The sequence below is a fragment of the Parasteatoda tepidariorum genome, chromosome 9, assembly GCF_043381705.1.
Source record: "Parasteatoda tepidariorum isolate YZ-2023 chromosome 9, CAS_Ptep_4.0, whole genome shotgun sequence".
Lineage (NCBI taxonomy): Eukaryota > Metazoa > Arthropoda > Arachnida > Araneae > Theridiidae > Parasteatoda > Parasteatoda tepidariorum.
Genome location: NC_092212.1, coordinates 53863492 through 53880752, shown reverse-complemented (window position 1 = coordinate 53880752; position 17261 = coordinate 53863492). Strand labels below are relative to the sequence as shown.

Sequence of the window (17261 nt, the reverse complement as noted above, 5' to 3'; positions counted from 1 at the left end):
TAGTTCTCCTACCAGTATTTTCTCTTTTGCTTCCCGCTTTCAGGCCCAACACCCGGCGTGAACGTGTTAAACACTACTACTAGGTTTTGCAAACACTAAGTCTTCATCAAGTAGGGTAAATGTTAACAGCTTAAACTATGCAAAATGCCTTTTCATAACTTAATCTTTTTTGGTAAGTAGGTATTTTATTTATGCTATTCGTATAAATAAAATACCTACATAAATAAAATCGCATAAATAAAATACCTATTTTATTTATGTAGGTATTTTATTGTGCTATTCGCGGCGGTCAAGGAAACATCTCAGAAGATGATACGAAGACAACTGCAATTTCGATCCTCTTCAGAGGGAATGGTTCCACTGCTTTTAATATTTTCGGTGATTAGTCCTAGAGTCAAAATATCTGAATAACCTTGACTGATGTATCCAAGCTTGCGACAACATGATACATATTGATTAAAACAAAATTATTGGATTTTGAGTTAGCCTATGTTAAATGTTGGCCAATATGCAAATGAGAGTATCATTAACTCGATTGAAAGACAAGGAAGTGTTCGAGAAATTTAATTTTCATGCTTGTATCATTAATCTGTAAAAGCCAGTCTAATTAATGGAATGCAATAAAAAAAGAATTAGTCAATTTGAAATAAAATTTGCTATTAAACAACTATTTTTTGAGGTAAATATTTATAATAAAAGTGTTTACTTGATAATTTCTTTCTAGAGATACTTTGTTACCATTTAAATAAACTAACACTTTTCCACTCCAAACATATATGCTCATCTTGATGCCCTGGAATCTTCTTTCATTCCTATGAATACTTATTTCCTTGTTAATGACATTAATTCTTTACCAACTCTGAATAGCGCATAGAAATGCATTTTACCCTGATTTGCCCCTCTCGGTCACAATGGTTTTTCTCGTTCTGTTTCTTTCAAGTATATTTTTATTCTGTCTTGGCTACTGTGGTTTTTCTTGTTTAGTTTCTCACCTTCATTTCCCACTTTTCTTTGGCAACTTTCCGTTTCATATTGCAAATCACTTTTGTATCTTCTCAAACACGTCTGGCAATTCTTGAAAAAAGGGCGCTTATTTTCTTCCCTTGAAACAGGACAACTGTTACTTCCAATCTGTATATTTATGAAGCCAATGAAGTTTTTTAATCAAGTAACTACCACTTATTCATTTTTGATATTCTAATGTTTTATTTCACTTATTATAAGTTTATAAGAATCACTTATAAGTGTATGCTTCTTTTTTCTAGTGCGTTCACCCTACTTGGTACCTTTCAGCTGATTTTCAACTTCATGTTGTTTCGATTGCAGTTCTTTATCTATTACACAAGTAAGAAATGTTCTGTTTAGTTAAAAATATATTTTATAAAAATTTTCACGTATAAAACATATCCTGCAATTTCATTATTTTGTATGCATAAAATCCATTTCAATACTTAAATCTTATTAACCTAGAACAAAAACAAATTTGAATAAAAAACATACTTAGTAAATGTACAGCCTTTGGACTTGAATTTTAAATCAGAGAATTTAATTCGAAATTTAAGCAGTAAGAATATTGTAAAATAATTTAATTTTTAAAATGAAGATGTAGCTGTTTTATTTCTAAAAAAATTTAATATTTTTATGTTAAAATATTACAAAAAATGATATTTATTAGGTTTTTAAACTGATTAAAAATAAATAAATAAGAATTCATTTTTTCATCTACGAAAATTAATGTTCTTGACTCTAAATTTTCGTGACTTATTTAGGTGGCCGAAGCTGGGACTTTCTTTCATCGCTGCAATAATTATCTCTTGCAATGTTATCGTCGGAATCCTAACTTATTTGCGAGATATTCCACCTATTATCCTTATTACATCTGGGAATAACGTGTAAGTATTTTGATGCACTCTTTGACCGAGAAAATGTAATACCAGGTAGATATTTAGCATAATTTTTCTTCTAAAACTTGTGTAATTTTCTCATTAGACATCCTGAAATATAAGCTTATAAGAATGAAAGTTTCTTTATCTTTAGCTCAAATTCATACCTACATCAGTTATTATTAAGCCTAATCAAACGTCTATCATTGATTAAGCAAATTTATGAATTAATTGTTATTGTAAATAAAATTCTTTGAGTATTGTAAACGAAAGAATATCTAAAGCTGCATTATTTATCTTTTCTAGTTGGATTTTTAATTTTATTTTTGATTGAATTCAGTAACCAGGAAATCTTTAATCTGGGAACCATAAACTTCAGTAACCTGTGAGTAATTGAGATTTTGCATTGAGACTTTTCTTGCTAATGTGTTATTCTGCATTACTGTCAATTAGGCTAATTTTCTCAAAATACTTCGATCATTAGATACAAAATATCCTTCAACGAAAAACGAAATGAAGCCTTTTTTCAGATTTCAGATTTATTTTGTTTTAAACACGGGATTCTAATTTTAAATTTTAAACTAGTATCTTGTCTGCATTACTGTCAATGAGACGAAATACCTCCAATTTCTTTATGCCATAAAGAACATGTGGTTGAAATTTGAGACTTATGCCTTGTTAAAAACGTGTAATTTAGCAAAACTGCTAGTTAGGCTAAATACCTCAATAATTAAAAATATCGAAATGAAACTTTTTAATTTTACTGATTTGCTGCATAAAGAACATATGTTCCAAATTTTAGCTACCTAACTTCATCGAAAATAGGAGAATTAATAATAAGTGAGTGATTAAATGAATGTTTTGTCTTTAAGGGAAGGTAGGGGACATCAAAAGGATTTAGAATTGCTTTGCAACCCGGGATTGGAAAGTAGTATGACAAGTACACGAAACAAAGAGACACAAGACTGAGATCATCTAAAATATTTATCAGTTAAAGATATCACATGTGTTGTGGCAGATGATACGTGAAAATGTCACAAAAGATGTTCAAAGTTTCAACAATCGCTAGCGATGCATGCATTACACCGCCGGGGCATGGATTAGCGAAATACGTTACTCAAATGCACCTGGATTTTTTTTCTTCATATCCGCAGCAGTTCAGACGATTCTTGCAACCAGATCAATATCGGAATCTACAGATGTTGCGTGCATGGCGCTTTTCAATGCAACTTAAGGAAAGAAAACAATGTTGTTTATATCTGGAGAGCGTGGTGGCCAAGAAACCAGTTCACAAAGCCCAATCCATCTTGTTAATAACACTACCTAGTGGCGAACGAAGATGTTTCCAACCATGGATCGAAGATGTTTCCGATGCAAATCTGAATCCTTGTGATGTCCCCTGCCTCCCTTTAAAGTTTGTCCCAATAATCCTGGTGTCCTTGTGTACAGATTAAAAATCGCTTTATTAGTAAATCATAGTCTATATTTACCCTAGCCTACTAATAGTTAGATTTATGAAATATTATACGCATATGCATTTGAAAATTAAAATATAATTTGATTAATAATAATTAAGTTGAATGCATTTAAAAAAACATTAGGCTTATCAAATGGACATCTTACATTCTTCTTCAAGAGTTTCATATGCATAACATACTGGCAAGATTTGAAATCCAATCAATATCTTTTTTACTTTTTAGAAAAATAGAAGAAACAGTAGAAATTGTACATATTCGGACATTCACACATGCTGGCCCTTACTATATTGGCATTGTCGTTGGATACATGATGATTCATTACAACAACTTTAAAATTCCTAAAGTAAGTCAGTTAAAGTAAGCCTCCTACATCAGAAAGCCTCCACACGGTTTTTTTACAAGTAGTCAGGGCAGACTATTTAAAAAGTTTACCAGTGAGCATGAATCCAAACTCTTTTTCAAAAGTAATTAAGAGAAATTTATCATACATATTTCAGAACTGAATCTGTAGTGGTTGACAAGTAAATAAGCAATCATATCAAACAAACAAACCAATCAGTCAATCAAACAAATCAATCAATCAACAAACCATATTCAAAAATGCTTCTTTCGTAAGCTTGTTAACCTTCATAGTGGTCTGATTGAACTACCTACAAAAAACCGTGTGGAAGCTTTCAGTTATAGGAGGCGTTGATGAAAATTGTATACAGAAGAACTAAACTGTAATCTTTGCTGACTTTTCAAAAATTTGCACGAAATTCACTATTTATTTAGGTTTTTAACGCATCTGGATGGGTTGTATCAACTGCTTTCGCTTTGCTGTCTATATATGGAGCCCATAGATGGAATATTGGAGAGCCCCATGGGATGTTGCTAACAGCAGTTTTCGCCGCTGCTCACCGGAGCACATATACACTGAGCATCGCATGGGTTACTTTTGTTTGCGTAACTGGAAATGGAGGTAAAATTTTTCAAATGCTTCTTGTTCTTTTAAAAGCATATTTTATTTAATAACAATTGTTAAAAATAAATTCTTTCTTTTAATATTACTTAATTTAAAAAAAAACTCGATTGGTTTCAAAAATATGCAGATGAAAATAAAAGTCAACATGTTTCAAGTGCTCAAAAATTGGCTCCAAAATTTTTAAAACTTGCTAGACGTGAAAGAGAAGAAACAAAAGTGATTTGAAATATAAAACGTAAAGTTGCTAACGAAAAATTGAAAACAAAAGTGAAAAATGGCATGCTGAAAGAGCCATATTTGTTTACGAGTTTTTTTTTTCCTAAGTTCTTATTTTTTTTTGTAGGAAAAAATGACCACATTTCTGTAGACAGCTTCACGATATATTGCATACCTGCCAACTTATACGCATTTGGCGTAAAATTTATTTTTATATTTAAAGTGGTAGTAAATATATACTATTTTTTCTTTTAAAAATTAAATTTTTAAATGATTTTCATCACCACTATTCTTAAAAAAATTAAGCATATATATTAATATGTGTTACTATCATGGTAGGCAGCTTAAGCTTTTTCGAATACAACGTATTTTTTTGCTTAAAATTGAAATTTGTATTCCATTTTAATACCACTGGGAAAAATCATAATGGAAGGGATTAAAAGTTGGCAGGTATGCGATTGCCTGATGAAAATAACTACGAAGTTAAAATGTGACATGCAGAAAGAGCCATTTTTATTGGTGAACTCAACGTGATTTTTTTTTTTTTTTTGGGGGGNTTCCAATTTTTTTTTTTTTTTTTTTTTGTAGACGTAATTGTTTCGTAAAATTTATCAGTTTAATCAATTATCTTGATCAGTTTAGGGGACTGAAACTTACTTGGTTTTAATTAGGCTGTGATAAGTTTGCCAACTCAATCTTTTGAAATTATTTTCAAATAATCGACTATGATCTTGAAACTTGCTGTTCTGTAGGTAATGGGGTCGATACCTAAGCTTAGTTAGGCGTCACTGTCGGCCATCATAAATCGCAAATTAAGAAAGTTCATATTCTTCAGAAATGTAATTTTCAGATAATTAAGTAAATTCACCTATTTTGTTTAGCAGGAGTCNCAGCCCTTCTATTCTCTTTAGCCCTGAGTTAAATCAGTTTAATCAATTATCTTGATCAGTTTAGGGTACTGAAACTTACTTGGTTTTAAATAGGCTATGATAAGTTTACTAACTCAATCTGACAAGCATATTGAAATTATTGTCAAATAATCAACGATGATCTTGAAACTTGCTCTTCTGTAGGTACTGGGGTCGATAGCTAAGCTTAGAAGGGCGTCGCTGTCCTCCATCATAAATCGCAAATTAAGAAAGTTCATATTCTTCAGAAATGTAATTTTCAGATAATTAAGTAAACTCACTTATTTTGTTTAGCAGGAGTCTTCTGTCATCGATTATACCACTTCTTACACAAATAAAATCACAATTTACCCTAATTTTCCAGAATTTACGGAGCACTCATTAACGATAACAACACTTTGTCTGGCTTGTTGCCAACCATGAATGGAGTAAAAATATCAATTATTGGTGCTTCATCAATTAATAACACCCATTAACCCCTTGGGGACGGGTGATTCATTAAAGCATTTGTACAAAATCAGAATTAGGATGTAAATAAATAAAAAACGGTAGCTTAAATGTAGGCTTTGCTAATTTGACAGACTTACTTAGCTTTTACTTTAATTATTATTAGTTTAATCATATATATAATCAATGTTAGTTACTAAATAATTTCATTTTGAGCTAAGTAATGGTGAATTAAATAAATCAAACAATTATAGCCCCACCCGCAAATAAACTGCTAAAGAGATACTTTGGTTACCAGTTTTATCTTTTTACCCCGATTGATACGGCGCGCAAGGGTTAAAGTGCGTATGAAGGCTCGATTCGGTTTGATCTTGAACGAAAGTAATTATTTATGCAATTTAAATGTTTTTCAGCTCCGAATTCGGATAGGTATTGTATTACAGTACAATTTTTACGTAACAAGGAGTAACTCAGTTCCTGCCCCACCTGGGCCGGAGAAAAAATCAAAATAAAATATAAAAAAATGAGTTATTAAATAAATAAAATAAAATTTATTGGTTGGAATAAATGAAGTTGGCGGAAATGTTCCTCTGAAATAAAACCATTGCTGTTAACGTAGCATATTTCAATAAAATATAATAATATGTTATTCAGAATAAAAAATGAATTAATAACGTGAAATTTGCAGACAGAACATCATTATGGAGTATAAAAATGAGACAGCAAAATAAAATAACTTTAGATAAAACTTCAGAGCAAATAAAATGTGAGAATTATAAACTTGAATAACAAAGTGCACTATCTCATTATTTTTTATAAATAATAAAGAAGTTTTAAGAAAAACACTAAATAAAGAATTTTAAAAAAATGTGTGCAATTTATTTTGTCTATACAGTTTTGAAAAACACCAATAAACTGTTCAAAGTTTAGTTTCATACTACTTAGTCAAACTCTTAAAATTTCCTCGTGATTAATTTTTTTATTTCATTTCTTAATCTCCCCAAACGAATGCTTTTTTCTTAACTTTCTCATACAAAAGTTTTATAATTCTTTCCAGTATGCCTCGTTCACTTTGAAAAGTCATTAAAATTAATAACTGTCCTGTTTTGAAAAGTTTTTTTCAATTTATTAAAAGAAATTCGAAACAAGACAACAATTTTTTTAATGTTAAATTTATTGTTCTGATATAATTTAAACAACCGTTGACAGTATCGCAAATTTTTACTATTTTCGGTTTTTCTCTTTATTAAGTTCTTTCTAGTTATTATTATAAATTGTATGAAGTACTTTAAGCAATAGGTATACTATTATTTATCTAATACTATCCCAAGGAAAACCGAAAATGAGAAAATTACAGATACTGCCATCTTGATTTGGAAGGCAAAATAATGTTATATCAAAATTATATAAAGTGTACAGTAAGTATAAAAGTGATATTAAGAATCTCTAATATACTCAGAAACTCCAATTTTTGCAATCCTCGGTTTTCCTTTTTATTACTATAGCCTACTTCACAGGTTGTGTTATTCCTACTAAATTTAACCCATGAACGGCATTTTCTGCGAGCCTAACTTCAAGCCACAAATAAACAAACGAAGTGTTTGATCGTTTAAATAGCTGCTCGCCAGATTTTATTGCATTATAAAGAAAAGTAATTGATATTCGATTTTTGATTAATAATTGATTTATGTGGATAGTGGCATAGAATTTAGCATTGCGTCATGGTAAATGTTATTCCTACTTAGTGGAAGTAGTTGTGTTTTTTTTAATATTATACCCAATTCTTAATAAATAGTGTCAGGTACTTAAGGTAATAGGTATTTATTATAAAAACTTATTATAAGTAACTTCTTCTTTCTTCTTTATTGATTCGGCAGCCCCTTCCGGGCCAAGACCTTCTTTAGAATCTTTTTTCCATACCATAAGTATCACGAACATAATAAAGAGGAATACTGAAAATGGAAAATAACTGAAGATAGTGCTTTTGTGCATAAAGCGGCACTATTTGAGTGAAACAATCTGTTGTGAATAGGACTGGGCTATAAATCGATATATCGCGACATATCGATTTAACGTCTGTATCGGCAGGCTGATACAGCGACTTTCGTTCCAGGCGATGCATCAGAAATCTGATTTAAGCCGTCGAGTAAAGAAGACGAACGATATAGCGATATACGATATAGCGATACAAGACACGAAAGGATCTCTTACGTTCCAAAGCCAACTCGCGCTGGGGAAGACGATGTACGTATCGTTATATTGAAACGGCCTTGATTGATGAGCGGTAGAATCAGAATCAGTTTTAAGAACATATATCGTGATCTCGCATGTTCGTTTCCGCACCTCTTAGTTTTTTTTTCTTCTTTGTCGCGACTTAATATCGTTTCTTGTAGATTATTTTCAGTGACTTCGTGATCGTTACCCTGTTCTGAACGTAATCTATTATTGAAAAGAATATATAAAGAAGTGTTTCTTAATTAATTAGGAAATTTTTTTTTGAAACAAAGCTTTCTTTTTTATTTTTAAATGGGAAAATTAATTTTGATATTACATGTTTAAGTATTATTTTACATTATTGAATTTATTACAAACGGAAATCTAATTTAAGGTGACCATAAGGAATTAAATTAAAAAGTAATTAAAATTGTTAGGCTATTTTTTAATTTATTAAAAACTTTTTGGATAAAATAATAATTTAATGGGTTTTTATTACTGAGTTTAAATTTATAAATCTTTAGTTGTTTTCATTTTTATAAATAAAATTATAACAAAACTTATTTTTCCTCTTTTGGATTTGGACATAAGTCCATCAACTTCGTTTATTCAAAAAAATTAGTAATGTTTGCGATTGTGACTTCTTTTTTTAAAATCATTTAGCACTTCGTTTTATTAAAGAGTATAATCGTGTTTTTTAATTTTCTTTCAATATTGTCAGTTGAATATATTATCGAATATCATAATTCTTTTGTTTTATTTTTAAGAAATTAAACTTTACTTTTTTTTCGTTCAGAATTCGGTAATTGTTCAATTTAACTTTATTATTTATGTGAAATAATAATGATAAAAAATAGTGTTGTTTTAAAAGTGTTTTTTTTTTCTTTTTGTTTAATTTATTTAGCACTTTGTTTTAAGCACACAAATAATTTTTAACGAATTTATTTTTTAAATTTTCTTTCTATATTGTTCGGTAAATATATTGATAAATTTCAATTTTATTTATTTTTTTATTATTTATTTTTAAATCTTTCGTTATTTGCGCGATCATTTTTAGAAAATATAACATTAATATCTTTCTCAAGCAAAACATATACATCAAATTTATAAATTGATTTAAATCAATCTGAGTATGAAGTTTTGATAGAAATCCGACCTTCTGCTCCTTACAAGTAAATGAATTTCAAAAATACTATATCGCGATACATCGCTTTATCACGTGCAAAACTGACGATGCATCACGATATAAAATTTCTTATATCGCCCAGTCCTAGTTGTGAAAAATATTCCGACTAAAATCAATTTAAACTCAAATGTCAAAGCTCTAGAATATCTGTCACTTTAACTCTTAAAAGTATGAAAACAACTATATAGTTTAACACTTACACCGCGACAGTGACACGCCTTTTTGTCCCACCCTCTGCACTTTAGAGTTCCCCCGCAGAACTAAAATTGAAGAAAAAACACAAATTCTTTTAAAACTTGTTTATTCTACTTTGAAAAATAATAATCTGAAAATAATAGCCTGCCAATTATTACGCTTTTTGAAAAATATTTCATAGAGTGGTAGAGATTTTAAAAAACAAAGCTTTTAGAAAGTGTGGTAATTTTGCCAACATTTTAAAAGCCTCATCTGGAATAAGTTGGAACAAAGTGCAGAGATACCAACTTTCTCCGGACAGCAAATATATATTTAAAAGTGGTAGTTTATCAATTGTGTTTCTTCGTTTAATAAATTCAATTTAGTAGATTTTTATCCACCACTATTTCTAAATAAATCGTAGGCTTATATAATTCACCACTTTATATTAGTTTGTCATGCTATACCTTCTAAAAAGCAAGCAAAAAAATAAATTATTTCCAAAATTTACTTTAAGTTATTTACCGTTTTTTAAATTATTTTGGCGTGTTCGGAGCAGTTGGCATCTCTGAAAGTGAGATTTATGATTATGATTTATGAGATTTTTAATCACTTGTACGCAGTGGTGCGGAAAACAAGTTAAAATTAATTTTAAAAAAATGCATCATTAAAACCTAAACATAGCTACCATTAGAATAAATTTTCACAAAAAGCGTGAAATGGTAGCAGCCCTGATTATTAATAGCCATATTCACTAATACAATAATAAAGCACCGCGAATATTCCTGGAAAACAAGTCCGTCATGACGCAAGCGTTAAGACATGCTCATAAAAGAATTTTGTTTGCTATCGTAACCAGATCGTTTTTAAATTCGAGAGAAGTGTTAATTTGAATTTTTTTTCCGTTAGGACTTGTGAACCGCCTCCTATCCTCAGCGAAACTAGCGCCTCTGAGCAGGTTGACATTCATGATGTATTTATTGCACAGTCTCGTTATCTGGACAAGAAACGGTTCCCTCAGGGAACGAATGTTCTTCAGTCATTATAATGTGGTGAGTACAGAATGCATGTTAATTGCTTTTTTAACCCTAATTCGAACGATAAGCGGAGAAACGTTTCCAGTGAAAGGAAAAACCAATGTGAAATTAGCTATTAAAAAAAAAAAACTCGTTCTTTTTATTTATTATTTTAAAATAAAAAACATAATTTGACCGTATGCAGTTCGCAAAATAAAAAGCGGACCATCCTGAATTACTTTTGATCTAATGATCGGATCTTTGTGTTCTAGTATTCAATCTTAAAGGTTCAAGGCTCAATTATACTAACTAATTAATACAGACGATAATTTAAGATACGAAATCAGGCCCAAAACGTACTTTCTCTGAATAAACATACCTTTTTTTTCCTCTGCGGATTCGGATTTCTGACTCCCAAAATATGGGGATAAACCCAATCTGAAAATATGGTCCCAAGAGTTTTGTCGGGAGAGCTGTCCGTCAAAGTTTGGATACCTGAATGTTAATCTGTGTAGGGACCGAGGATGTGCTGTATAGGTCCTCGTAAAACTGTTCTACCGTAAAGTGCCCGACTTCGCGTGCAGGTCGTCAGGCTAGAGAAGCGGGGGTGCCATCCCTTCTGCCCATTGTGCAGCTCTAATGTGACGTAAATGAACTACTACTCCCTGTATGTTAATTTTGCTTTTTTCGTATTTCACCACATCACGAAAATAGTTTAAGCGAATTTAAATATTTTTGCACGCAAATATAAATTTATTTTTTCCAATGATAATTCCATGAAAAATAAAACTTATGGCAAATATTTGTTATTTTCTTCATTATTTTATTTAATAACAGTCGGAACATTTTTGAATTGTAAGGTATACAATTTTTTACATCATTTTAAAGAGTGCAGTTTTAAATGGCAAAGTTTTAAATGGCATATTTGAGTGAAATCGGTCAAAAAAGTCCTGAGAAATCGAATTTTGAAAATTTCCCCCCATATTTTGAGGGTTACGAATCCGAAACAGTTGAAAAAAATGTGTTTTTATTAAGAGAAAGTACGTTTTTGTGTCTGATTTCGTAACTAAAAACATCGTCTGCAATAATTAATTAGCATATGTGAGATCACGTCTTCGATCCATTAAAGTTGAGTCCTAGAACGTGAAGATCCGATCATTAGTTCAAAAGTTATTTAGAGTGAGCGCTATTTTTTTTTCGTGCTGTGCATATTTATCGTATTAAAAATATAAACACGGAATACATTTTTGTTTATTTTCCTATTATGTCTATAACGGTCATCGAATAAATTGGACACTAAATACTGAGATACAAAAATTTTAAAATTCTGAATTTCAGAGTGGTTGTTTGCGTTGTCCCCTCTGATCAAACTGTTATAGCTTAACATTTTTAGGATGTTATTGTTTGGAATTCAGAAATAGTCCAATATAATACAATTTTGAATTTAAGAAACTGGACTTTAAGAAAACCTTCTTTTTATTTATTATGTACATAAACATTTGTTTAATATTTTGAACTACGAAAATTTGTAAAGAAAAGTGAAAAGCACAAAATAAATTTCTGATCTAGAATGGAACGACTTTTCAGAAAAAATAATTTAAAGCATTAGCAACTTGGTGAGATGCCAGGGACCTTTTTCAGATCAAGTTTTGCATATAAATTGCTTTTGAAATAGAAATGGGTCCAACATCGATATTTCTATGACTATTTCTGGGAAGAAAATAAAGTTTTATATTAGTATCGCATACCGCTTACACTTTGAAAACTTTGAGTTTATTTCATTATAAATTTTTCTGAAATAGATTTGAATAAAAATACAACGGATTTATTTTCAACAGATGTGGCATAAACAAATAAAATGTTTATTACAAAACAGTGGTAAGCCACTCTTTTATTTGTTATGTACTATGAAATTTTTTTAAAAAAGAGAATAGTATTTCTTATGAGTTACTGGCATAGTAAAGGCTCAAAAGAATTGTACTGAGACTATGAATGAGACAGGATAAGTATTTTTCTGATTTTATCTTTTCCCTAAAATCATATCATGAAAGGGAAATTTTTGATATGAAAACGTTAAAAAAAAGTTCTCTTTTACGTACCACAGTATGTAGTGCACAGGACTGCTAACTATTACTTTTATTGCTCATTATTTTATTGAGTGGTAGACAATCGGAAACAAAAGATTTTAGTATTTTGGTTAAATTTGTTAGATTTTCATAGCCTTTTCGCAAAAGAAAGAAAGAAAAATCGCTTTTTATATAAACTTTTGAATTATTCAAATGTAGTGGCATGAGCTGTGATGGCTCAGGGGATAGAGCGTTCGCCTTCCAATGAGGTGAACCGGGTTCGAATCCCAGCTTGGGCTGCTCGATACGAATTCCGCATCCGGCATGTACCAACCACAGTGTTGATGTAAAATATTCTCATTGGTAGACGGAATCATAGGTAAGAGTCCTCTTGCCGTCGAGCTAACAGTGGGAGGTTTTCGTAGTTTTCCTCTCCATTTGACTCAAATGGGGGTTAGTTCCCTCAAAAGGTCCTCCGCGAAGGCAAATTTCTCTCAGTACTTAACACTAGATTGCCTAAGGAAGTCATTTTGACTGCTTTTAATTTCAATTAGAAAAACAATGATGTATATAATGACACAATTTCTTAGAATTTTGTGACTTTTTGTACAACATATAATTTTTTGTTGTTGTTAATATTTANTATTGCTCATTATTTTATTGAGTGGTAGACAATCGGAAACAAAAGTTTTTAGTATTTTGGTTAATTTTACCAAAGATTTTCATAGCCTTTTCACAAAAGAAAGAAAAAAAATCGCTTTTTATATAAACTTTGGAATTATTCATATGTAGTGGTGTGAGCCGTGATGGCTCAGGGGATAGAGCGTTCGCCTTCCAATGAGGTGAACCGGGTTCGAATCCCAACTAGGGCTGTTCGATACGAATTCCGCATCCGGCATGTACCAACCACAGTGTTGGTGTAAAATATTCTCATTGGTAGACGGAATCATAGGTTAGAGTCCCCTTGCCGTCGGGCTAACAGTGGGAGGTTTTCGTGGTTTTCCTCTCCATTTGACTCAAATGGGTGTTAGTTCCCTTAAAAGGTCCTCCACGAAGGCAAATTTCTCTCAGTACTTAATCCAGGAGTTCCCTTGTGTTCTGGATTGGGTTAAAAATTTCAAGACTACGAAGTTGAACATTAGTAGTCGTAAACGAGGAAAAAAAAATTGGGTCGGCTGTTCAACGACGGTAATAAAATAAATCTAATTTGAAATCCAATTTACTAAACAAAGAATAACACATTAAAACTTGAAATACCACTAGAAGAAATTAGCCGAAAAGAGCAGAAAGTTGCAATACACTGTACATTGGATAATATACAGTGCATGTATATTATACAATAGTATTAGCATTGAAAATTGAACAAGTATCGTAACTGGGTTCCTTTTCCTAGTTCGTAAGATTGCTTTAGGGGTATCATGAGTTATTGGAATGCAAATAGTATTGTGGAGAATGAGAGAATTTCGAAGAGATGTCAATTGCTCCGGATCGGACAAAATATTTTAATTAACTCTAGAGAACTACAAACTAAAATTTGCTGATTTTCGGTTAATTTTACTAATTTTTTAAAATGCTCAACATGGTAACAAACATGGTAGTGGTAACAAAGTGGTGTATCACATAAGCCCTTGAATTATTTAGAAGTAGCGGTAAATAAAATCTCTATATACCGAATTTACTAAACCAAGGATCATACGTTAAAAGACTACCACTAGAAAATATTTATCCGCCCCATAGGGAACTAACAGGATCTGATTTCGATTAAAATATTTATCTTTAAATTTTCAGCATGTAACGGTAAACAAAATTGTCTTATGTAAATCAATTAGTAACCATTTTTTACTTATTTGACGCAGGAATATCAATCCTCTGATATGTTGTTTCCTTAACACGTTCACGCCGGGGTGACCCACCGGTGGGTCACGCTAGATTGTCTCATCTTGGCAGCGCACCGGAGTAAAATCTGGTAACAATAAATTTCATTTTTTAGTTTTTTTCCGGTACTAATAAAAATCCATAACTACCAATTCTTTTTAGCGGATGCAATTTTTATATTGAATTGCTTCTTCTCCGTGATAAATTTTCTTGCAGGGAATTGTTAATGTTGAGAATAGATTAACTCCTCCCGAGTATTATCTAATATTGAAATAGTTCTCCTACCAGTATTTTATCTTTTCCCGTACCAGTATTTTCACTTTTCCCGGCATGAACGTGTTAATTGCATGGCATCATCACATTGACTTTCACAAACATGAAACTTAATCCGTCCTATTTCACGCCAAATCATTGAACTATAATTTTTCTTTTTGCTAGCTTTACGAGTACACAGCAAATTTGGTGGTGACCTTCTTGCTGGCGATACCCTTTTACCTTCTGTTGGAAGCTCCCCTCTCCAACTTAGAGAGGCTTCTCTTTTCCAGTCTGCAAAAGAAAGATAAAAGAACAGATCAAGACGCAGAGATCACAATCGCTCACAAAGAAAATGGCCATTTGAGAGAGAACGTCGTTCATTATGCTCAAGAGTTCTTACCAAGAAAGAGAGAGAATGCATTTGCGTCGCCTGTACAATTGACAGCAATTAAAAACCTGGATATCATTCCAAATGGAGTGTCTCTGAGCAAGAGCTAGTTTTTGTTCTTGCATGCAGACCAGAGTTTATGTCTGGTACCATCGTTTTAATTTCTCAGGGTGCTATTGTATTGAAACACTTGTTCAATGTTTATTTGTTTCTGTGTCAAGTTTTCGTGTTTTTTTTATAATCCAATAAATATTCATTTTTTGAAACGTTAACTATTCGTTTTCGCGTGGATTTATTTTCTTGAATTAGAGAAGAACATTTTTCTTACATATCGCATCATTAATTTACTAAGTGTATGATAAACAGTATTAAACTTCGCACTATATTTTGCCAGGAAACTACAGTATCTTAATTTTTATTAATTGCAGTTAAAAAAATTATTTATTACACAAAAAGTTAATTATAATATAAGAATCTAGAGCTTTTCAATAATTATCAAATTACAAATAAATATTTGCGAATTATGTTTTTAATAATATTTCATTTCATCTCAAATGTACGTCAAATTCATGAATTCCTCTGACGAAATTTCAATGATTATTTTATTAAAGTAAAACTAAACTCAGTGGCGCTACAGCCCATAGAGGACCAAGGCCTACTGTGCCCATCTCAGTTTTCCTGACCTTTGGACCCTGGGGTGCAAGAGCAGATGTTCCTGTTGGGTGATCAGCCCAATGCGGAATCCCCATTGCTTAGTTTCCAAGCATGGAAACTCATTTTATAGAACTACTGAAGGGATGAAAGGATGAGTCAACCTTGCCCGGCCCGAGGATCGAGCCAAGGATCTGTGGCATGACAGCGCAAAGCGCTACCACTCAGTCACCGGGTTTTTTTCCTTTTTTTTTTATTAAAGTAAGCAATTATTAAAACGATATCTCTAAGCGCAAAATATATTTAATTTAGATTGAAAAAAAAATGTGAAAACGATAAAGAAGTTGTACTTAAGTTTCATATGTATATTTTTGTTAAAATGATTCTCTCATTTTCAAATAGCTTAAATGTTTGTAGTGTATCCAATTCATCTTCAATTTATGTATCCAATTTATGTATTGTTCACATAATGTGATGTAACCATATTGTTTAAATTCATTCAACAAATTTGCGTAACTAATAAAACAAAAATCTGATTTTTGAAAAACAAATTTTATATCATTTATGGTTTTATAAAAATCTTTATTTTGGCCTGTAATCATACAACTACGATTTCTTATAAATCTGAAGCCTTATAAGGTAGAACTGGAAAAGTATTAACTTCCCAGTTCTGACTTTAACTAAAAATTTGAAAAGTCCGAATGTCCTATCTCAATTTTTATTAAGTCATTTTTACGTTACTATAAAAATGTGCATCATCATGCCTTCAGTCGAAGATGTGTTAAATAAACAAAAACATACCTATCAGCAAATTAAAATCTTAATAATTTTTGAGTAAAATTTCTCTTAGTATAAAAAACATGAAGAAAAAAACAATCTTTTTTAATATATCTAAATACAATTTATTAAAATATAATTCAGTATTAAATTTAGAAAAAAAGTTTTAACTAATATAAACAATTCTGAATGATTTCTAACCTAAACAACATCTACATTATAAAAGCCTGCTATATTGTTTATGAAGTTAATTGTATCAAAAATGGGTTATTGCGGGTGCTTATTTGGAACTAATTATCTTTATACAGCAATTCAATTGTTGTTATTTTTTTAATGTTATTAATTTTGTTAAGACGAAAACCTCTGCAATATGCACGTAGTATTGCTTTTGAAATAAAGTTTTAGTTGAAAACTAATTTAATTAATTATGGAGATATGTAAGTTAAACTTCTATGCGTTATTCAGACACAGAAATTTCTTTGTACTCTTTGTAATCACATTGTGTTAATTGATTGGTAATTTTAACCATATGTCAGTCGTCGGGATAGCAAATTCTTCACATTGAAAATGAAATGTAAAGGTATTTTTAAAACTTGTCATATGTTGCAAAGTGTTACTTTAAAATATATATCAATGAATTGCTTATAAGAATAGTACCCATAAACTTGAATGACTCGAAGACTATATTTAAAGACAAAGTTCACAATGTATTTATTCATACACACACACACACACACACACACACACACATATACACCCCACA

At 30.9% G+C, this 17261-nt stretch overlaps 1 protein-coding gene across 1 annotated transcript in view; it reads left to right on the top strand.

Moving 5' to 3' along the window:
* LOC107455697 (nose resistant to fluoxetine protein 6) overlaps positions 1–15342 on the top strand; it is a 63799-nt gene extending 48457 nt beyond the window's left edge. The window contains exons 10-15 of the mRNA XM_071185197.1: positions 1266–1345; positions 1770–1892; positions 3584–3704; positions 4136–4322; positions 10380–10522; positions 14866–15342. Coding sequence (XP_071041298.1) covers positions 1266–1345; positions 1770–1892; positions 3584–3704; positions 4136–4322; positions 10380–10522; positions 14866–15180 — 969 coding nt within the window. The 3' untranslated portion in view covers positions 15181–15342. The remainder of the gene's footprint in view (positions 1–1265; positions 1346–1769; positions 1893–3583; positions 3705–4135; positions 4323–10379; positions 10523–14865) is intronic.
* Positions 15343–17261: the final 1919 nt, after the last annotated feature.